This window comes from Sciurus carolinensis, chromosome 5 (genome assembly GCF_902686445.1).
Source record: "Sciurus carolinensis chromosome 5, mSciCar1.2, whole genome shotgun sequence".
NCBI lineage: Eukaryota > Metazoa > Chordata > Mammalia > Rodentia > Sciuridae > Sciurus > Sciurus carolinensis.
This window is the reverse complement of record NC_062217.1, coordinates 125,334,268-125,359,289: the sequence shown is the minus strand read 5'-3', so window position 1 is coordinate 125,359,289 and position 25,022 is coordinate 125,334,268. Positions and strand designations below refer to the sequence as shown.

The 25,022-nt window shown below is 32.4% G+C and overlaps 1 protein-coding gene and 1 pseudogene across 3 annotated transcripts in view; one reads left to right on the top strand and one right to left on the bottom strand.

Annotated features, from left to right (window-relative positions):
- The window catches only part of Adk (adenosine kinase), a 474,524-nt gene that overhangs the window by 250,875 nt on the left and 198,627 nt on the right, over positions 1 to 25,022 (bottom strand). For all 3 annotated transcript variants that reach the window (XM_047553902.1, XM_047553904.1, XM_047553903.1), the window contains exons 5-6: positions 17,546 to 17,718; positions 15,604 to 15,712 (exon numbers count right to left, since the gene is read on the bottom strand). In XM_047553902.1, the coding sequence (XP_047409858.1) occupies positions 15,604 to 15,712; positions 17,546 to 17,718 (282 nt within the window). The remainder of the gene's footprint in view (positions 1 to 15,603; positions 15,713 to 17,545; positions 17,719 to 25,022) is intronic.
- Positions 19,229 to 19,342, top strand: LOC124986088 (uncharacterized; annotated as a pseudogene).

Below are 25,022 nucleotides of genomic sequence, written 5' to 3'. Positions count from 1 at the left end.
TAGGAAGCTAAGTATTTAACAAAGCAGACAGCTTGGCATTGGCATCTGATTAGCAGTGTGTGTATTGTCAGATAGAATGTGCTTGGCTCTTTTGTTCTAGGGTTTGATTAGAAATCTGGAGAGCAGTGGCACCAAGTAACTTTATTCTTAAAGCTTCTGAAAGGTAAATAAGCTGTGATGCTTCCTCTGGTATTGTGCCTAAAAATCTGACTGATGATTTTCTAGTAAAATGCTTTATCAAATCCTAGAACATTTAAATAAAAGATTTTTAAATACATGAAAATTGAAACAGGCCAATCTTAAAAACATTTCAGTTAAGTATTTTATCACAAACATTTCTGTAATTGAGTGCTTTAAGTCCCGAAATTAAAATACTGTTGATGGTGGAGGAAGAATGGTCATTTTAGACCATATAAATATAAGATTCCATTCCCCAAAATATCAAGTCTAAATGAAGATTTATTTATTTTTTCTTAAACTCATGAAAATCTTACTGGAAATATACAGTCTTATTAGAATATTATTTTGATGCAGAGACCCAAACATTAAACTATAACAGGGTAATACTCATTACCTTTTCTCCACAAATTTCCTTGAAAAATTATTATAAATGTTGTGCTTATTGGCAGAGTTCAAAATAAGTAGAGTCCATGCAAACAATCTACTTCAATGAGAAGTACATTCTTTTACTCTATCAAATCCATCGGAGGTAATCAGACTGGATGTTTTATTCAACAGGGCTGAAGAAAATTGTTCTACAATAGGTTAATTCAAAATGGCAGCATAGAAAATGCATCTGTCAGTGGGGATCAAATTACAGGGCAAGCTCCTCTCAATGCTTAGAAAAACAAGTCTGCAGTTCTACAGATTATGTGCCTGTGTGTGTTTAAAGGGGTGGGAAAGGAGCTAAATATCTGAGCTAACCTCCAATTAAAGTCAATCATAAAAACAGCCAATTTAATGAGTGCGGATTTCTTTGGGTAATTATAACACCAACCACTTTTTTCTCTTTTAAATCTATAATTCTGCCTTCTTGTTATTGCTTGCTTTGTCATTAATCGCCTCAGGACCTTGATTTCCTAGCAACAGACTGCCACCAAACATTTGGCTCCTGTTCAACATTTTCTTTGTGAAAAATGGCACTGCTGTTGCCGCCTGGGCTGCTGCAGCTAGACTGGCTGTGTAAGTGCTCTAATAATGTATTCCACTGAAAAAAATCACATGATACAGGGTGCAATGACTGAGCTCAGTTAATTACTGAGCTGGGAAGTTTATCTATAATCTAAAAGCTGTGTTGGGGGGAAGGGGCTATAGAATTAAAAAAGGTGTTCCTTCTATTATTAATAACATGAAGGTGAGAATTTACAAATAAATATTTTATTTTTGGCTGTGCAAGTTTCTGTTTAAGTTTATTTAGGAAAGGGTGCAAAAGGCCAATATCCCTAAAATGTTGCTTGACAAAACTCTTTCTCTACAAAATAGCCCCAAATACACAAAAGAGTCACAGAATAGTTTGCTGCAATTTAAGAAAACAAATAAATCTGTATCTGTCAGCCATGTCTTTTCTACTTAAGGTAAAAAATCATTTGTATATGTAAATATGCTATTGGTAGAAAGCATTATGAACACTATACACTAAGAAATCAAAATAATTAAAATATGTGTTTGGATATGTTGTACACTTAAGAAAATAACAATTCATAATAAGAGAAAAGAGATCCTTATTATTTTTGAAATGATTCAAGTGGGACTGAAGGAAACCAGGCCTCATGTTTGGAAACCCAGTAATAAGGTAAGATGTTTTGTTATTTTTTAAAAAAATTAGGTAGATTTATTGAGATTTTTCATGCCTTAGAAATACTACCACTCCCAGTAATGATAGTTATGGAAATTAACATGGCATGTCAGATATGGTTCACTGATACTTGCTTTAGTTCTCAGAAATATGGTTTTATAAGACTGGCATGTTTCAGGATTGCTATCAGGATATGATAATTTAATATGCCCAGGAGTATACTAAGTATTAGTGAAGCATCTGTGAAACTAATAAGCCAGTGGACATTGTGATTCTCACTAATGTCTACATACTGTATAACAAACTTCCTACAAAGTGTGGTCTGAACTCAGTTCATCTGAGGATGTGAAAACACTATAGTCTACTCTAAAATGTCACAATCACTATCTTGACAGACTGAGAAGAAAATGAAAATTAGGGTATATCTATAGAGGAGCACTAAGAATTCTTTGGTTATATTCAGGTAGTTAAATATAAATGTATTCTTTTTTTAAAGGATAAATGAATTAATGCTATTTGAATGATTTTTAAAAATTCTGCTTATTACTAGCTGGCACTAAGTCACATCATTTTATCACTGAATCTGATTCCACACTTTAATATATTTTTACAAAGACCAATTCTTGTTGATTTAAGAAATACATAGTCACAATCAAAAAAATTTTAGGAATAGGGTTCAAAACTCAGAAAAAATTAATAAACACCATATGAAGCATATCAACCTGAGAAATGTTAGTTGACATTAGTAGGTAAAATACTTTAAAATTCAATTTAGCTTATCATAACTTTCAAATTAACTGTTAAATTTAGAATAAGCTACATTTCTATAAAAAATACTTTTGATGGATAAATAATAGACTATATAGTGCTTATTTATTATATCATTCTAAAAAAGACGAACTAATAACATTTTGATGGGTTATTCTACATCTACATATTTTGTTACTGTTTGTCACATCCCTTAAACTTAGAAATAAAATAATTCAGGTAATCTTACATTCTTCATAGAATGAAGACAGAAATAAATACTTTGAAAGATGAACTTACAAAATGAATAGGTGGGATAGTAGAGCTGAAAAGGACTGAGAGATTGGTCAGAAACTAGATGTCTAGGTGTTATGGGGAGGATGGGAGAGACCTACAGAGAAAAGTATCCAAGGGCTTATTGAGATTTAAAGAAACACTTGCCAGCAATCTGTATAGAGGACAAGAGGAATGCTACTTGGAAAAGCAGCAATTTATTTTCAGAACATGTTCAACTATTTAGGATTTGCTAATATCCCTAATTATATGCCAACAATAATAGTAAAAGAGATAAAGTCTAGAGCTTAAAGAAGTTATTACTAAAGACTAGAAAGAAAACACAATAGATTAGAATGAAAAGATCCTTATTTATTAGGTGAGAAACCAATATTGGTCTGAAAATGAATAGCATGATATTTGAATTTATGTGAAAACTTGCTTTCCTGGGTAAATACTGGAAAGGAAAAAGGCTGTCTTCATTTTTAAATCCTACTTTACCAAATATAATTTTTAACAAATTCCATCTACCATATTTCTACCCAAATCAGGAAAAAACCCTAGTATTTCAAATAAGAAATGACTCCCAAACGTAGTAGCATTATATACAGAAGAAATAAATGAGAATAAACCCTTAAAAGACCCCCTTCTGAACAACTACAGTGGATGGGAGGTATGAGCAAGAGATCAAAATGAACTTAGAACTTCCAGCACATATATCAATGAACAAGATATATTATTTGTCTAATCAGGTACAATTACCTTGTTTATAGCCATAATGCTTAGATATTATTAAAACTATTATAGAGACTGGGGCTGTAGCACAGTGGTAGAGTGCTTGCCTCACACATGTGAGACACTGGGTTCAATATTCAGTACCATATTTAAAAAAAAAAAGATATTGTGTTCATCTATAACTAAAAAAATTTTTTTAAAAACTACTATAAGACATGTGAACATAAGATTAAATCCAGGACACATGGAGAAATACTGCTAATGGGTAAAACATTTCTTTTTGTGGTGATGTAAATGTTCTAAAATTAGATTATGGTTGATTGTTGCAGGACTGTAAATATAATAACAACCATTGAATTGTATACTTTAAATAGATTGACTTAATGGTACACAGATACCTCTGTAAAGCTGTTAAAAAAGATTACATTTGATTTTATTTATCTGGAAGGAGACAACAGAACATATGGGCTAAATCATTAAATTAAAAAACTTCTAGAATATGTTCTCTAAATATGTTGGACTATACATATACTTCTGCAGATACTTGATTGCTTATGATCAGTTTATACATAATTTCAAAGATATGACAACTAGCACATAAAAATGTACACTGCCATGGTCATGTTTATAAAATTTCCCTCTCTTAGTTATGTTTATTAAAGAGATTTAGACAACATTTCATTTTCTCAAGCAACTGCTGATTGGACTGAAATATATAAAGTAAGTGGAAGTGGAAATTTTTCAGTAAACCATTTATTAATTAATTTAGGGTTCTGTATTGGGGGTTACTGTTTCCACAAAGCACTATACATATGCTTATTTTCTTAGAAGTCCAAGACAATTAGGACATCATATTGCTTCCAGTCTCACATAAAATTTCAATAATTCATTATAATGCAAGAAGTCTACAACACAAAAGTTTCTAATCTGTCTTTTTTTCTTTTTCTTCTTCTTCTTTTGGTACTGTGGATTGGACTCTGAGGCCCTTTACACTGAGCTCCATCTCTAGTTCTTCCTATGTTTCAGTTTGAGACAGGGTTTCACTAAGTTGCTGAGGCTGGCCTCGAACTTCTGATTATCCTGCCTTGGCTTCCCAAGTTGCTGGGATTACAGGCTTCTGCCATACCCTGGGGCATTCCAATTTATCTTTAAGACCTATGTGTCTATACACAATACCATTTTACTCTTTTAAGTAGAAAGATTATTCTGCTTAATGAAGAATAATACTTAAAATTTTCACCTTCCTCCTCACAGTGACTTTTGATAGCTATCAAAAATAAGATTTAAGAAAAAGTACAGGAATGAGTAAATCACAGAAATTGAAGAAAATCTTTATAAAAATCAGATAGTGTTACTCTAAGAAAATGATACTGCTAGGATTAAACTTGCTGAAAAGAAATTTTGGAGAAATTAGAAATGAATACAAATAGAATTTCTATAATACCAATTGTTTGTAAGTTTTTCTAGCAAAAGTTAAAGATTGTTCCTAGTAAGGAAGAAATATCAACTAAAAATCACTTGTTAACTTACTCATCATCAAACATGAAAAATGAAAAAATAAAAATTGAACTCCAATGCTAATGCTTAAAAAGCAAAACAATTAACACTCTTTTTCTTGTTTTTCTATATGCTGAATCATGTTAAACCTCATAGTCTGCGACTTTATTTGAAGGGATGTCAAATTGTCACTTAAAACTCAAAACTCCTAAATAACAGATTCATAAGTATTAAGTGTCAGGAATTATGTACCAACACAAAAAGCTCCATATGGAACAAACGCCCCACATAATTAATTTTATTCTTTGAATTTTTAAATGTAATATACCTTCAGGTCATCTGCAAGGACATTTTCAAATAAAGGCTTAACAATACATAGTTAATCCCTAATGAAGTCAATGAAGCAGTCCAGAAATTCTATTTTAGAAACTCCAGCTAAAAATGCAGTAATAAAGCCATATGGTGATCACTGACTTGATCAATATAACGAGAGTTTTAATACATAAAAGTTCAAAAACTGCATTTGGAACAATGATAAGATGAAAGGCCAGGCATAGTTCAACCATCCCTCCTCTTTAATAATCTCAGAAAAATATGATAAAGATTAATTACTAAATTCTAAAGAGTGCTTTGAACTCTATTTAAATGTTTCATAAAGAAGTGTGACTTATTATTTAATCAACTGTCATTCACAGGATAGCTTAAATAAAAAAAAAAAAAAAAAGACCCATTAGTTAACTTTCTCTGCCAAAGTCTGTTTATTATAATAGTATAACTTTCAAGAGATGATATTACAAAGGCTTTTTCTATGGTTTAATAAGGTTTACAGCAATGAGCTTAAGTTGTCTATAAATTAGTAAAAACTTTCTATCTTCAACTGCTCAGACCTTTGGGGGAAGGAAAGGATAACAAATCTCAAACATTCATTAAAGTAATCTTTCTTTTTTTTAAACATTATTTCAATTTCTCTGAGGTTAGCATTACAAGATAAATCCATTCACCTTCACTAGATTCTTTCTCAGATCTTTCATGACTAAAAGAATATCAGACAACACATTCTCAATTTTCAGCATGATCAAATGTTTTAAAACGTATAGTCATATTTTAGTGTAGACATATCTTTTAGTAAACACTGTCAAAAGATAAACAAATCCTAAAAGTAGCAATTACATATTTCATAAAAGTCCTTCTAATTTGTTATTCAATGTCAACAGATCACCTGACATTAAAAATTTGAAACGTGTGATTTCTAGATTAGATTCTTATAATTCATCACACTAACTCATTTTGAGGACTTTGGTTATTGCTTCCAGATAACTGACAAAAATATTTAATTGTACTCAGTGGCAGAGTGCCTCCCTAAGATGCAGCAGGCCGAGTTTGACACTCAGCATAGGGAAAGGGAAAAAAAAGGACATAAACATAAGTGAGTCTAAATAAATATTCTACTAAGATAAATTATTACTTATGGCACAGGTATGAATTTTAGCAGAAAATCTAACTAAGCCAAACAAAGTGAAAGAGGTAAAACCTAAACATTTTTTAATGGTTACTACTTGTACTTTATATACAAATACTTATATTTCAAGTACGAATTCTATTCTTTCACTCCATGGTTGCAGTACACTTCTCCAAATTATGTTTACTGGCCTATAATCACACTCACCTTAATCTAGAAGCAAACATTAGAGACACTTGAAAATCCTACAGTCACAAAAACCGGATTCCCTAAAATGGTAGCGATCTAGGCTGAAAAATGGATAAAAGATGGAGTTATAAAAATAAAAGCTGATGGGGTTGGGGATGGTGGGGAGACCTGTAATATGCCATAGGAACTGGAGAAATCATAAAAAGAAGAAAACAGGTTTAGATGCTAAAAGAAAATTCAAACTACAAGTCTCATATTCTCACACAATTACTGAAAAATATGATTTATTATTTTTTCATGTATAAATGATTGGTTTTCAATCAGTAAAGAGTACACATCTGGCTGATTTTGTTTATAGAAAATAAGTAGTGAAGTATTGAAAAGATTGTTAAATCTATTTCTTAAATACATTTTTAATCTCCAAGGTATAAAACTCTTGATAATAAGCCTAAATTTGGAAATGAATTATTTTTATAGTATATATGAAACTTGGAAACTTTTTTCCACCAGAAATTATTAAAAATAACACATTGATTTCTATGCAAAATCCTATGTATTCATAGTGCAATAACAAAACACTAGAGATGATTGAAAATACTGCAAAAAGTATTACAGTAGAAACATAGACAAACAGCTACATATTAACTGAGTTATCAAATTTATTTTTAAATGATGAAGTGGTAGATAAAGAATTTTATGGGGCTGGGGAAATAGCTCAGTCGGTAGAGTGCTTGCCTTGTAAGCACAAGGCCCTGGGTTCGATCCCCAGCACCCCCCCAAAAAAAAAAAAAAAAGAATTTTATAAACACTAGAATAATATTTTGGGGAGGTTTTTAAGATTGAATCAAATTTGGACAAATGTAAGGCAAATTTCTCACCATAATTTGTGATTTTTGTTTTCACTAGAATGTTCCTTGTAATGTATGTATTAAAAGTGTTTTTGGTAATTTTCTGACCCTCCAATAGGCCAAGGAAAGGAGAAATAAAATTGGAGAAAAGGAAAAAATCAACTATTTTAACTGAGAAGCAAATCTATAGTTTAAAATGTATACTATATTTCATGGAAAGTCAGGTTAGAATAGACATAGAGATAAATCATGGTAACATTATTAGCAGGTTCAAATTCAAAGGAAGAATTACATACACAATTTTGTAAGAAAAGTATTTCACTTAAAAAAATCAAAACTAACCCAGGGATTTCCATTCAATTCTTAAATAGCTAAAAAAATGGATAAAATACATGAAATAATTTTCATATGCTGGACAATAATCAAAGAAGGGATAAAATAAGGTAAGCACTGCAATGACTCAAAGTTTCTCCCTGAAGAGAGACTACCAGGTGGCAATGCAGGAAAGGAGAACCTAAAGCAGAGTCCAGCAGTCTGCATGTGCAGAGACAGTACTGTAAGAGAGACAGCTGCTAGGAGAAGAGGTATAAAGTGAGAACTCTGGACATCTCCAAGGGTTTCCCTGCAAGTTGCTTAGAGACAAGCCCTATGATTACAGCAGTTTATTGCTTCAAGAGTTTCCATATTGTGACACAAGGAGAAAGAGCTGGAGTGGATTCCGAAGAATTGAGAAAACACAGCTGATAGTCTGAGGATACTAGAGAAGTTAAAAGTCGAGGTCAGAACATCATAAAAGACAGTTTCAAAGAGAAATCTGGAGGATTCACCAGGTCAGTGACTAGGAAATGAACACCCCAAAGTATGGAAAAGGAACATGATTAGAGGTAATAGTACCTGAGGCGCGCGCGCGCGCGCGCGCGCACACACACACACACACACACACACACATATATATATGATTAGAGTCTATTTCCACTACCTAGAGCAGAAAAACTCATTGTTTATGGGGAACTGCATAAAATACTCAGGAAAATATTGACTCAGTACTGGAAAAAATTAGCTTTAGGCTATGGTTTAAATATTGGCTCTACTGGTATTTTGAGATGGAAAACTCTGTTGTGGGATGCTGTCTAATGCTTTGTTAAGATGCTCAACGTCCCATCTTATATCTACAATAGCAATACCCTCCAATCATCCCAACCAAAAATGTCTTCAGACACTACCAAATTTCCTTAAAGGGAAAAACTACTGCTAGTTTAGAACCACTACCATAGAATAAGCAGTACTGTGGATCTACCCAATATTAAAAAATATAAATAAAAAAAGAACCACATTCAAGAGGACCATACTTGTTACACAATTGCATCCCAGCATAAACATCAAGACGATTTCCAGTAACACAAAAAATCCTCAGTAACCAAAAAGGTAAAATTCACAATGATGGACAGTCATCATTTTAACTGTATTTTATATATTCCAAAAGTTAATAAGAGACAGGAAAAGGTAAAAGTTCCAATTCAATTTTCTAGATATAAAAGCAACAACTGTTAAAAATTTAAAGTACACTGAATAGGATTAATGACAGTTCACATATTACTGAAAAAAAGATTAGTGACACAGAAGGCACAGCAAAACAAAGTATCCAAAATGAAACAGAGAAAACAGAATTTAAAGAAAGAAAAAAAATCAGTGAGCCATGAGACAATTTCAAGTCCACAGAGGCCAAAATACAAATTTGCAGAGATATGGTTAAAAACAACATAACAAACAATAAAGAAATATAAACCCACACTTCTTAAAAAAAAAAAAAAACCCACACTTCTAAGAAATTAAATGAACTGCACACCAAATAAAAATAAAGAATAAACTAAGCCATATCATAATAAAATTGATCAAACCTAGTAATAAATAGGAAAATTTAAAAGTAGCAAGGATTGGGAGTTGGCAGTGTTAAATAGCAAAGAATAGAATGAAGGATAACAGATTTTATATCAAGAACAAGGACTGCACATTCCTGCAATCCCAGTGACTTGGGAGGTTAAGGTAGGGTTCTCTCAAGTCTGAAGACAGCCCCAGCAACTAAGAGAGATCCTGTCTCAAAATAAAAAATAAAAAGGGCTAGGATGTGGCTGAGAGGTAAAGGTAGAGAGTACCCTGAGTTAAATCCCCAGTGAGGGGCTAGGCCATGACACAATGTAAACAAGAAGACAGAGGGAAAAAATCTTTCATGTAATAAAAGAAAAACCAAAAACCCCTGTCAAACCAAAAGCACATATCTGGCAAAAAACATCTACCAAAAATGAAAGTGAAAAAAAGACATTTTCAAACATATGAAAACTAATAGATACAAATACAACAAATAACAAAGAATGCCCTTTAGACAGGAGGAAAAGGATACCAAGTGGAAAACTGTTCCTAACCAAAAAGAATGATAGGTACTATAAACGGTAATTATATGAATATATGTTTTTATTATTATTATTTTAATCTCTTTAAAAGATATGTGACAAAACAAAAATAATAATAATGAGTTACAATGCTTATAAATACATACAAGTAAAATGTGTGTTGCATGTTAGGTGAATTATGTATTCACAAAGCTGTTTTGTTTTTGGAGGGCTGGGAATTGAACTCAGGGCCATGGGTATGCTAGCTAAGTACTCTACCACTTAGTTATACTCTCACCCCCAAAAAGCAGTTTAATAAATTGAATAAAATATAATTTAAAAAATTTAAAAAATTTAAATGTAATGATGATGATGGCAGAAAGGCCAGAAGGAGTGAAATGGAAGGATACTATTGTAAGGTTCTAATACTATCTGTGAGGTCATATAGTATTAGTTGAAGGAAAATTGTGATGAAATATGTGTACTATAAATGCTAAAATAATAATAATTATAGTAATAGAGACTAAGCAAACAAAAGAGATTAAAATACTGGAATAGAGGCTGAGTTGTGGCTCAGTGGTAGAATGCTTGCCTGGCATGTGTGAGGCCCTTGGTTTAATTCCCAGCACCACATAAAAATATATAAATAAATTTTAAAAAGTTTCACTGACAGGTAAAAACATGTTTTTAAAAGTACTAGAATAGAGGGCAGGAAAATGAAAAAAGAGAATAAAGAGGAGATGGGACAAATACCAAAAACAAATACCAAGATGAAGAACTCAAACCTAACCAGACTGATAATCACAATAAGTAGAAATGGTATGAACATTCCAATTAAAAGACAGACACTGTCAGGTTGAACAAAAAATAAGATCCAACTATAGGCTGCCTATAAGAATAAAGATATAAGTAGAAAAATAAAGACACAAGTACTTTAGAAGTAAAAGAGAAGAAAAAGCTATACCATGAAATAAAAAAAAAAAAACTGGGTTGGCTATATTTATATGAGACAGTATATTGCAGGGAAAAGTACCTTACTGGGATAAACATTTCATAATAACACTACATAGGACACTTTATTTGTTGAATATCCAACAAGAATATGTGGCATCCTAATTATTCAATATAAGTCTTCTGTTGTTGGAGTTATTTTGAAACACATTAAGCTTTGAGGAGAGTATATATTTATTGGCATATGGAAAGGTGTTCTTTTTATCCAAGTGCTGAAAAAGAGGCTAAAAGTTAATAGTTACTACCAGTTATCAACTGGAATTCATTTTGATATTCCTTTTTGCTGAATATACTGCACAAATTTTAAAAAATATATAATTTTTCTTATTAATTGGATCAAAATTAATTACTCTATGCCTTATACAAATCTGCATTTTTGTATAAACTGGTAATACTCCATAAAAGTCACATTCACCCACATTTAGCTAGATGTCTTATAGTATATAATTGTTAAAACTATGAGCTGTTTTCAAGTTGGGTCTATACTTCTATCAAAATTCCACTGACCCAAAGTTGACTAGATGCATTATACTGAATAAATACTAAAACTGAGTTATTTGCAAGATGGCTCATTTTTTTAGGATTCAACTACTATATATTAAAATACATGGAACTGTAATTGTCAAGTCAAAAGTACTTCTTTTGACAGGGGGGATTTCAAGATGGTGGAATAGAGGAGATCACTTTACTGGCTGGTTCATCGCATGAAAGAAAACAGACAGGCAGCTTCTCAGCAAGTGAGGTACTAGAAACCTTATAGAGACACTATAAGTCCACATGGGAGAAATTCTACTGCCCCAGCTCCTTACTGTTAGATGGGTAGACACACAATCAACATGAAAAAGCACAGGAACAAATCATCCCAAACAAACCAAGATACTCCAATAACAGAATCCATCAATACCACAGTGGAAGAAATGTCAGAGAAGGAGTTTAGAATGTACATAAATTGATCTGCAAAGTAAAGGACAGTATACGGAGTGAAACCAGAGAGAAAATACAGGAAGTGAAAGATCACTTCAACAAAGAGATAGAGATTCTAAAAAAAAAAATCCTCAAAATGAAGTAATCAATAAACAAAATTAAAAATTCAATTGAAAGTATCATTGACAGACTAGATGCACTTTGAAGACAGAGATTCAGGCAGTAAAGACAAAACATAAAAATATATAATCGTGAAAACAAAGTTGACCATGGAGGAAAGATGTTAAAAGACCATGAACAGAACTTCCAAGAAATATGAGATAACCTGAGAAGGTCAATTTTAAGATTTATTGGGCTTGGAGATACAAATGAAAAGAATACACAATCTTTTCAATGAAATAATATCAAAAAATTTCCCAAACCTGAAGAATGAAATGGAAAATCAAATATAGGAGCCTTATAAAAAATGACAACAGACCCTCATCAAGGCATATTATTATCAAAATTCCTACTATACAGAATAAGGATAGAATTTTAAAGACTGCCAGAGAAAAATAACAGGTAACATTTAGAGGGAAAGCAATCAGATCTCAGCTGATCTCTCAACCCAGATCCTCAAAGCTAGGAGGTTTTGGAATAAAATATAACAAGCTCTGAAAAAAATCGATACCAGTCAAGAATATTACACCCAGCAAAATTAAGCTTCAGAATTGATGATGAAATATATAAAAACCTTCCATGATAAACAAAGTTAAAAGAATTCACTATTAGAAAGCTGCATTACAAAACATACTCAATGAGACATTTCAGAATAGAAGACACAGAGACAAACCCACAAAAATATAGTCATCTCATATTAGACAAAGGTGCGAAAAACATACATTGGAGAAAACATAGCCTCTTCAACACATGGTGCTGGAAAAACTGAAAAATCTATATGTAATAAAATGAAATTAGACCCCAATCTCTTACCCTGCACTAAATTCAATTCTAAGTGAATCAAGGACCTAGGCATTAGACCAGAGACCCTGTGCCTGCTAGAAGAAAAAGTAGGCACAAATCTCCATCATATCCATTTAGGAACCAAATTCCTCAACAAAACTCCTAAAATGCAACAAGTAAAATCAAGAATCAATAAATGAAATTGTGTCAAACTAAAAACTTCTTCACAGTTAAGGACAAGAATATGAAAAGAGAACTTACAGAATGGGAGAAAATCTGTCACCAGCACCTCAGATAGAGTATTAATCTTCAGGATATATAAAGAACTCAAAAAAAACACCAAAAAAACCCCCAAATAACCCAAATAATAAATGGGTTAAGGGACTGAACAGACAGAAGAAGAAATACAAATGGTCAACAAATACATGAAAAATGTTCAACATCTCTAGCAATTAGAGAAATGCAAATTAAAACTACATGAGATTCTATCTCAATCCAGGCAAAATGGCAATCATGAAACATAGAAGTATCAACAAATGTTGGTGAAGATGTGGGGGAAAAGGTACACTCATACATTGCTGGTGGGACTGCAAATTGGTGTAACCACTCTGGAACGCAGTATAGAGATTCCTCAGAAAACTTAGAATGGAACCACCATTTGATCCAGCTATCCCACTCCTCAGTCTGTACCCAAAGGACTTAAAATCAGCATTCTACAGTGATGCAGTCACATCAATGTTCATAGCAGCTAAATTCACAATAGCTAAACTATGGAACCAACCTAGGTGCCCTTCAATAGATGAATGGATAAAGGAAATGTGGTACATATACACAATAGAATATTACTCAACCATAAATAAGAATGAAATTATGGTATTTGTCACTAAATGGATGGAACTAGAGGCTATCATAGTAAGTGAAATAAGTCAATACCAAAAAACCAAAGGCCAAATGTTTTCCCTGATATGAAGATGCTGACTCACAATAGGTCAGCAGGCTAGCGGGGAGGAGTGGAGGTACACCGGATTAAACAGAGGGAAAGCAGTGAAAGGGACGGGATAGGAATGGGAAAGACAGTAGAATGAATTGAACATAACTTTCCTATGTTCATATATAAATACATGACCAGTGTAACTCCACATCATGTATAACCGCAAGAATGGGAAGTTATGCTCCATGCATGTATGATATGTCAAAATACATTCTATTGTCATGTATGACTAAAAAGACCAAACAAAAACAGATGCAAAAAAAAAAAACTTAAAAAAAAATATAAAACCAAGACAAAAGAAAATAGGTTTAAGAAACACCAGACTACTTGGAACAATACTGAAAATTTTAACTAGAATGGATATATCAGTAGTTCTCAGTCTTTTTGATGACAGGACCCTTTGCCTTCTTAAAAACTATGAAGGCCCTCAAAGTGCTTTGGTTTGTGGGTGCTATATATATGATATTTATTCTATTAGAAATCCAAAACGGGAAACTTTAAAAAAATAAAGTACTTTTTCATCAGAATACATAGTCATTTTCATAGTCAATTTTAATTATATAAATATATCATGCCAAACTTTAAACCATTTGTTCTTTGAAAATCAGATTCTCAAATTTAAGAAGCTTAAAATACTACATGAATCCCTCTTGAAGAATCACACCAGAAAAACACACTTACCAAGACTTCAAAGGAAAATCAGACCATTTTAAGAAATGAAGTAAAAAGAGGGGAAAAATCTTTAATTCTTGAAATGCTTTTCTCACATATGGGCAGAAGAAATAACACGACTTTCTATTATACAATCTTCTCAATGTAAGCATTTATAAGACAGTTATAAAGGGGTAGGATTTGCTGTGCTGAGGAATCAATAACAATACTGTAAAGCCTACAGCAGTGTACATAAACATGCTGTAGGAGACATTAAGACTAGACCGAAAGAAATAATTATATTTTCAATAAACATGTTCGTACTGGATAATCAATTTTCTACATGTCTTACCAGCTGTTTCACACAGTTCAGGTAGTGGAATGGCAGCAGCTGTTATACCAAAACCATATAATATGCATATGAGGTGCTTTTAATTTTTCATAGGTATCTACTTATTTGTGAGCAACCCATTTAACTCATATTAAATAAAATCTAGGTAATCATGAAGTGATTAATTCAGGAGAATTTTTAGTATAGTTCTTTTTTAGAAATTAATTCTTAACCAATTATTTTTGTCAGAGGACTTAATAATTCAAATTACATGCTGCCCTTATTCCTGGATTTAAGAGATTTGTCACGATCAATGTTTCTGAAATATTAAATTAAAATGTGTCATGGTAATTACTATGGAATAAATAGCAATTAAGATTTTTTTAGGCAAATAAACTCAAACTGTTTGCAATGAATATTTATATTACTAATATTTTCCCACACAATGCATGTGTCATTCATAATAAGTTGCCTTAAAAATATAAAATGTAAATTGTAGGATTACTTCAAAAGACCTTAAGAAACTGACTTAAAAGTACAAAATTCTGTCTTTGGTTTAGAAGTATCTACGTATAATGTATCTAAAAAGAGGTAGACTTTAAGGTAAATAATATAAATTAGACTACTCAGAGAAAGATAATATTTATGCTCTGTGCACTATTATAAATCCTGTATTTATAATAGTGAACCAAATGTATGCTTTGAGATGGGTAAATAATTTGCAGGACGAGTAAAAGATAATTATTTAAAAATGCATATCTGCCAACAACTATATTCTATCAGGTTAGTATGGCCCAAACATTTGAATTAAGTCAATACTTACTGCTATATAACAAACTCTTGCTTTTTCTACCAACATCCAGTTTTTCTCCAGATCAAGATGTTCTTCCTTTTTGTAACAATTGGCAGCTGCAAGATTAGCTATAAGGGACCTAAAACAGCAAAAGAAAAAGCATATACCAAAGTCAAATTTGTTAGGTGTTTCTGAATAGTTAATTATCAATATTTCCTGCAAATTTTTCAATTTACAAAATTTTAATTCTTTAATACTGACATTAGAAAAAATACTGATATTAGATCCTTTAATGAATGCAAATAATATTACTTTTGTTTTGAAAACTTTGAAACTTCTATTTTGTCTTTGAGAAAAAAAAAGAGACATGATAACCCTTCAAAACACCACTTGGTATTTTGAAAAAGTGGAATTCGGAATTTAAATTTCCTTCTGATACTAAAATAACACTTACTATTTATAGTTTAATAGCTCAAAATGCAGTTAAGAAATAAAACTACAAAGTCATCCCACAAAAAAAATCCATATAACTAAAAACTATTTATTTAGATGTTCTGGGGGTCAAACCCAGGGCCTTGGACATGTTAGACAAGTACTTTACCACCAAACTATGCCTCCAGGCACTCAAATTTCACTTTTTATAGTGGAAAATGCATTTATAAAAATAAGATCAACATATACTATAATTGACTATTTAATCTAATGTTTTAAAAACCATGCATGAGATTAATTTCATAAAACATACATATTAATGTAGACCATGTTTACTAGGAGGAATTAATTTGCAAACCACTACATTTTAAGGACTGGAATCAATTAGAACAAGTTTCTATACTTAAAAACTCTCTGGGCTGGGTCTACTTTATAGCTGGAAAATCTAAGTAGGATTCTATATTCAAAATCCTGCTGCAAGTGCCACCTAGATCGTTTAATTATAGCCCAATAACCAAACTTAATGAAATAAAAAATTATATACATTTCATACAAATAAAAATAGTTTTCTTCCTCATTGTGACCTGGAACTTAGAAAATTCCTTCCCAATTTTTCTACTAAATAGTAACAGTACAGTTTACAAAACAATCATCTCATTATTTGAGACTTTGGTAATGTTTAGTTCCTCTGTTTAAAAGGAAAAAAAAATATATTCTCTTCCAAAACATATTTCTATTCATCCATATGTCAATTTACTATTGAAGGGTACATCTGTTTGTGTTCAATTAAATGAAAGAAAATGAGAAAAATATGAATCAATATTCTCATGCCAAGTAAGTATACTACAAACTTATAAAAAATAGTCCTGTTTTTGGTGCTAGGGATTAAACATGTTCTTTGTGTTTTTTTTTTTTTTTTTTTTTTTTGCGGTGCTGGGGATCGAACCCAGGGCTTTGTGTTTGCAAGGCAAGCACGCTACCAACTGAGCTATCTTCCCAGCCCCTTAAACATGTTCTTAATACATAAATATATATTAATAACTATGACTTTAGAAAAGTTTTGGTAAAAATGGCTGCCAAATAAAAGCAAACATTTCACTGGGCGCAAAGAGTAGCTTGGGAGGCTCATGAGTTCAAAGCCACCCTTAGCAATTTAGTAGGGTCTAAGGCAACTCAGTGAGACCCTGTCTCTAAATAAAACACAAAAAAGGATCGGGGATGTGGCTTAGTAGTTCAGCCAAACAACTAGCTATCAGAAATTGGGCAAAACATTTTGCTTTCCTGAACCTAATTATAAAAGGTAGAGGCCAAACTAGTGATCATCAGCTTTGATTCTGTTATACCTCATGAATTCAACAGCAGGCTTAACAAAAGTAAATTGAAAAACACAAAAGGAAAAATGATATAAGAAGGATTTACTGAACACTGAAAGTTGAAACTATAAACATGAAGTCTAAATTCCAAATTCAGATTGGAATTCAGATCTCATCAATGTTTACATAGTCAATCATCAGCTTCCATTGGAATTACACCAACCTACCTGTTGCTACCAGTGATGCATGCAGCGCAAGTTCCTGTTGGCTGCTCATTCTGCTCATAGTAATAAGCATCCACATGGGCTTCAGCAGCTTTTCTCTTCAGGATCTCTCCAAATTTATCTATCCCAATGCATCCAAAAAATGTTGCTGCTTTGTGTGGCTGCTGAATCATCCACTAAAAAATAGGAACATAAATAATTTAATGGATCAGAAAAAGATACACATAGTTCAGTATTCCACCATGGATAGTGGCATGAAAAGATGCTTTGTGAGAAACTGACCGTTCTGAATGAAATTTCAACTCTTACTACTTCTTATGATAACAAACTTGACATACCAGCAATGCAAAAATGTTATTACTTTAGGGGAGTGAAATAAAATAATATGGTTAGGACTCAGAGGTGAAAGTCACAGAGTCAAATGCTGGCTTGCTATAGAAAAATAATAATAAGTTAAGTAGTATGGCACCATTATAAAAAGCCCAGAAACTTCTTTGAAGACTGTCTGGGTTTAATCTTGTTCTATCATGAGTTGTATAAGCAAGGACATGTCACTTAACATATCTATGCCTCACTTTTCTCACCTATAAAATGGAGATACATTATAAATACAATTCATAAAGTTGTTGAAGAGTAATTGAAATAATATAAGCCAGAGCATATTAATTGCTGAACAGAGTATCCATCACAGAATAAACAATATATATTAGCTGTGGTTGTCACTATTATAGTACTTCTTGTAGTGATTCACATATAAATTGTCATAAAATATGCTCATGTCTAAAATGCTTTTAAAATCTCATAAACTTTAATTTTTTTGCTATAAAATAATAATAATGGAATTCTTTTATGATGCACAATTTTCAGTGATTTGAACTCTCTCTCATAATGAGCTCAATTCCCTGAGGGTTCTCATGCTTTATTAGTGATTCTAAAGTCACCACTGTTTGTTTCAAATATAGTTAGCAAAACACTATATATACAAAGTCAAAAGTATCAACATTGAAACATAATATTGAATATTTAGAATATAAAAAAATGCATATATATTTGCGAGGTAAAGCAATGAAGAAACAGAGAAAGAAAGTTATAGGAGTGAGATACGGTAACCACATAAGGACCAGCAATCCAGTCTTTAGGGATTTACCTTGAAGAGACACACACACAAATATAAAATAACAGACTAAAGTATTCTTTGAGTTACTGTCAAGGCAAAAAGTTACAACCTAAAAGTCTATCTATTGAAGACTGGCTGAATAAACTAGGATAAATCCATTCAACAGAATACCACACAGTCATCAAAAACAAAAACTAGACAAGAAAAAAAAAAAAACAAAAGAAACACTCTATAAAACAATCCCTCTATATTGAACAATTTCTGTGATATTTTGTGAAATCAGAAAAAAAAATTTTAAAAACTAGGTTTAAAAGTAAATATACTGGGTTTGGGGTTGTAGATCAATGGTAGAGCGCTTGCCTGTCACGTGTACTGAGTTCAATCCTCAGCACCACATAAAAATAAAGAAAGAAATAAATAAAGAAATAAAGAAATAAATAACAGGTACTGTGTACATCTCCAACTAAACAATTTTAAAACATAGATAAATGATTTAAAGAAAGAATTAAAATCAAGAACATATCATTTTAAAAACATGGAGAAAGCTTCAGGACATTAGATTTGGCAAGGATTTCTTGGACATAACAATAAAAGCATATACTAAAATTGGAACGACACAGAGAAGATTAGCATGGCCCCCGCACAAAGATGACACACAAATTCGTGAAGCATTCCATATTTTTTTTGCAGCCACTCTGGAAAGTAGTGTGGAGATTCCTTAGAAAACTTGGAATGGAACCACCATTTGACCCAGATATCCCACTCCTTGGCCTATACCCAAAGGACTTAAAATCAGCATACTACAGAGATACAGTCACATCAATGTTCACAGCTGCTCAATTCATAATAGCCAGATTGTGGAACCAACCTAGATGCCCTTCAATTGATGAATGGATAAAGAAATTGTGGTGTATATATATACACCATAAATATATGGTGAATATATATACTCAGCCATGAAGAATAATAAAATTATGGCATTTGCAGGCAAATGGATGAAATTGAAGAATATCATGCTAAGTGAGACAAGCCAATCTCAAAAAACCAAAGATGAATGATCTTGCTGATAAGCGGATGATGACACATAATGGGGGGGGGTGGGAGGGGGGCAAGAATGGAGGAAGAAGGGACTGTATAGAGGGAAAAGAGGGGTGGGAGGGGTGGGGGAGGAAAAAATAACAATGAATCAAAAATTATTACCCTATGTAAATGTATGATTACAAAAATGGTATGCCTCTACTTCATTGTACAAACAGAGAAACAAGATATATCCCATTTGTTTACAATAAAAATAAATTTAAAAAAAGCATAGGGAGCAAAAGGGAAAATAGGTAAATGTGGCTATAACAAACTTGAGTACTTCTGAAAAAGAAACAACCCAATAAAGTGAAAAGGCAACTAATTTCCAAACTATACATCGATGAGAGGTTAATATCCAGAATAGATATGGAACTTCTATAGCTCAAAACAGTAAAACAAATAACCTAATTGAAAAATGGGCAAAGAACTTGAATAGACAGGTCTAAAAAAAATGTATGTATGTATGTATGTATATATATGCACATGGCCAATAAGCACATGAAAAGATGTTCAACATCACTAATGATGTGGAAAATGTGCATCAAAACCACAATGAGATCTCATTTCACACTTATCAGAATAGCCACTTTGAAAAGAGAAGAAAATAAATATTAGTGAGGATGTGGAGGTATTAGAACCCTTATGCAGTGAGGGTGGGAATGTGAACTGGTGCAGTCATTATGAAATAGTGAAGTTTCTTAAAAAGAAAGAAAAGACATTAACATATAATCAAGCAATTCCACCTCTGGGTATATATATCCAAGATAATTCAAAGCAGAATCTCAAAAGAGATGTCTGCCCACCCATGTTCATTACAGGATTACTTGTAATAGCCAAGAGGTGAAAGTAAACCAAATATTCATCAATAGATAAACAGATGAAGAAAATTAGGGAGATATATATATATGCTCTTAGAAAGTAAGGTCATCCTGTCATATGCAACAAAAAGGATGAACCTCAAGAACATTATGCTAAGTAAAATAAGGTCACTGAAAGAAAATACATGATTCTACTCATATGAAGTAGTCAGAAGAAAGGAACAAAGTGGTTACCAAGGAGAAGGACTAAGGAGGAGGGGAATGAAGTATAGGTGGGTAAAGAGTTTCAAAGTTGCATGTCAAAAAGTTCTAGAGACTTGCTGTACAAGAATGCAAATAAACTGTATACTATTGAACTGTACATTTAACAGTGCTAATGTAACTATTTATTCCAGAAATAAAAAATTCAGAAGTTTTAGATGACAAGCCCTTCTGAGTAGCACAATCTTCTGCCTTCCCCATCTACACTATTTGCTCCAATCAGGTCATGAATCACACCTTTGTTTACCATACCCACGTTAGATACATTACCCTACTGTTAGTTACTTAATAGCTATCAGTTACTTATCAACTGTTTGGGTATTACAGTGCTTGTGCTTGAGTAACCTCTATTTTACTTAATAATGGCCCCGAATGTAAGAGTAGTGACACTGGTCATTTTATTACAGTATATTGTTAAAACTTTTCTATTATTAGTTATTATTATTGACCTATTACTGTGCCCAATTTATAAATTAAGTTTTATCCTAGGTATGTATACATAGGAAAAAATGTAGTATACATAGGGTTCAGTACTATTTGTAATTTCAGGCATCCAGTGGGCACCCTGGAACATATACCCCATGAATAAGGAGATCTACTATAGTTAAAAACAAAACAAAACAAAACTTAATAGCAACTTATACCATGGTTAGATTACTTTAATAATTTGACCTGCCATTAAAATAATAGTAACTTCCTCGGACATTACAGTGGAGTCATTATAAGTAATCTAGCATAGCTGTAATCAGAGAGCATACAGGTTTAAACTATAGTTTGGAGAAAGTTATATGAACTCTATGCTGTTTTTAAACCTGATTTATTAGCTCCTCTGCAATGAGGATTTAAATGAACTGAAATGCCTACACTGCAAACCAATAAACACAAAATATCAATCAATAATCACAAAAATAGGTAAATATTGAAAATATTCAGCAGTTTTTGTTGTGTTCACCATTAAATATTTCAGCACAGTAAACTAGCTGTCATTTCAGCTATATTTGGTAACAGGACACTGACAATATAGGACTTTTATTTTTATTTATTTATTTACTTATATTATTATTATTTTTTTTTAGTTGTAGGTGGACACAGTACCTTTATTTAAATTTTAAGTGATTCTGAGGATCAAACCCAGGGCCTCCTGCATGCTAGGTGAGGGCTCTATCACTGAGCCACAACCCCAGCCTGGGACCTTTATTTTTGATCATACGATTTAAACTCAAAAATTAGTCAATCTAGTAAGACACAGTGGCACACACCTGTAATGGGTACTCAGGAGGCTAAAGCAAGAGGATGGCAAGTTCAAGGCCAGCCTTGCAACTTAGTGAGATCCTGTCTCAAAAAATACAAAAACTGGGAATACAGTTCAGTGGTAGAACAACTGCTTAACATGCATGAGGCCCTGGGTTCAATCCCCAATACTGAAGGATAGGTTTACAACAGTCATGAACAGAAAGTAAGTAGAGGCATACCAGAGCACTTAGCTCCTTTCCTGTTTTAAGAATATTATCATAGTGCCCCTAGGGCAAAAGAAATTCCATTAAACTAATTAGTTTGAACCAAAAGTATTTACTGTATTTATTTCCTAAACTTTGGTGCCTCTTAGGCACTACAAAACTCTCAAAGCTTGTACTCAGATTGTTCATCAATTCTCTCACTTCCTGTTTCACCTTGATTTTTGTGCAAAACTTACTTTTTTTTATAGTTACTGCAAAAAAAAAAGGAAAAGGTTTTGCAATATATGATGATGCCATTGAAAGGAATGTAGCAATCTAATGGAAAAACTGAAATATCTACGGCTAGCTGTACATGCCATATTTGAAAGATGTCACTAAGATTCCCTTGAAAATTTATATATCCTGCAGATTATGTGGGTTTGCTACAGCACTCTAGGGAACTTAGGAGCACAGAGTTTGGGAAACAAGAGTATAATGCTAACAAAAAAACAATGAAAAAGAGAAATAAAAGAAAATTAGGAATAGAATGACAAAGCAGCTACACAGGAGGTTAGTGCCTAATGGGAAAGGTAGGCCTAGACTAGATAATTAAATGTCACTTTAAAATGTTTAAGCAGCATTCTATAGGTAGAAGAGAGTACAAGAAGGGTTTTGAGCAAAGGATTGAGATTATAAGACATGGTGCCTCATTAAGGTAAGGAACAAGGAGAAAATTTACAATTGAATTTAAATAGGTACTGAAAAATGACACATTAAATTTCACATTAATTCTTTTAACAACACATGGAAGGATTCTATTAATTTCACCTTCCAGATAAATTTCTTCTTCTTTACCTAAATGCAGTATTTAGGACAATGTAACTGTCAATGATACCAAAGAGTCAGTAATTTCTAAGAAAATGCCATATAGTTTAATTCAATTCATAACTGAATGATGAGAATGACACCTAGATACTAAAATAGTTGCTAAGATAAGTTAAAGACAGGAAATTTTATACCAGAGGCATTTCAGGAAAACTGAAAAGCACAACTAGAAGAAATTACATGTCAAAACTGGGAGAGAGCAACAAGCACACTGCAAAGGGTGATGAGGAAATCAAAACTGAAGTAGACTGATTAGAAAAATATCATATATCACCTTGTTTTATGAAAGAACTGATTATTCATAGAGGACTGTGATATTACCATGAGAGACAGGGTGGAATATAAGATTTTCATTCTTGCTTGCTCAATAACTAGTATGTTATACCTCTTCCCAACAAAACTGCTCTATTTTCCTTGCTTAAAGCATTCTATTAATAAAAGTTAATTGCTAAAAATATCACCCCCAATAACTTTGTTGTTCTTCATAAATACCTATTAACATTTTCTTTTTCTTGGTAACTTGGGGTTGAACTCAAGGGCACTCAACCACTGAGTCACATACCCAGCACCTTCCTCCCCCTTTATTTTAAATTTAGAGACAGAGTCTCATTGAGTTGCATAGGGCCTTGCTAAATTGCTGGGACTGGTTTTGAACTTGTGATCCTCCTGCTTCAGCCTCCTGAGCCACTGGTATTACAGGCATGTTCCACTGCACCTGGCACCTATTAACATCTTTTTCTCTGAATGGACTTTGGGAAACTTTGGCCTAGTTGGGGGGAAAAAAAAAAACTACATGAATTTTAGACTCAGGTGTACTGAAGTGTATTTATCCATTTGCTGGCAAACAAACTACTCACAGGTCACTTCTTGAGGAATTATTGTTAAGAATGAATAAGTAATACAAGCAAGGAACCTACGGCAGTGCTTGTTACAGAGTACTAATGATAATGAGAGGAAACTGTTGAGATAGGAAAAGAAGAATTCTTAGTCATATTCATCCAATTCATTCTATCAATATTTTTACTTACCTAATATCTATTTAACATTATTATAATTAGCAACAGATAAAGCAATTTCTCTCACTATATACTTCCTCTGGATATGATCTAATCTATTCCTACGGTTTCAATTATCATCTATATGCTGAGAACCTTCATCTCTATTTTTACATGAGACCTGTCCTTACATGTCTGACCTGAATAAATTAATACCTCCAGAGTCCTGTTTTGCCTATTAAATTGATCCATTTCTACTTCTATCTACATTATCACTATTTTCACTAAAGCTCCCAATGTCTCTCAATGTCTACTGCAAAGTTCCTTTTAAATTTTTGAAAACTAAAATATATTCATATTCCATAAAGTTTACTACTTTAAGATGTACAATTTAGTTCGTTTCTGTATATTCACAAAGTTGTTCAACTGTCATCATTATCCTGCTCCAGGACATTTTCATTATTTCACAACCACTTGCAAAAACTTAACTCATCTCCTTTCCCTCTGTTTTGTTTTCCTCCAATTCACTGCATTTTGAGCAGCTTTCCTAAAGCATCCTTCAATAGTTACCCAAATCTTTTAAGCAAAGTTCAAACAAACCACTTTATGACTGAACCATTAACAGCTTCTCTGAGTGCATCCTAAGGTATTAACACTCTTAAATGCAACGTTCCGGTACTGGTTCTGTTTTCTGGTCTTTCTAGCTTCCTATTTAGTTTTACATCTTATTTTCATGAACAAGCTTTTCCTGAACTTTAATCTAGATGCCCAAGTTCTATGTTACCACAGCAAATTATATCATTCCTATCATAAAATTAATTTCACTTAATTAAAATTTTCTGTTCAATAGACTACTTTCTTAGTTCTTTGAAAGAGTTGTAGGGTACA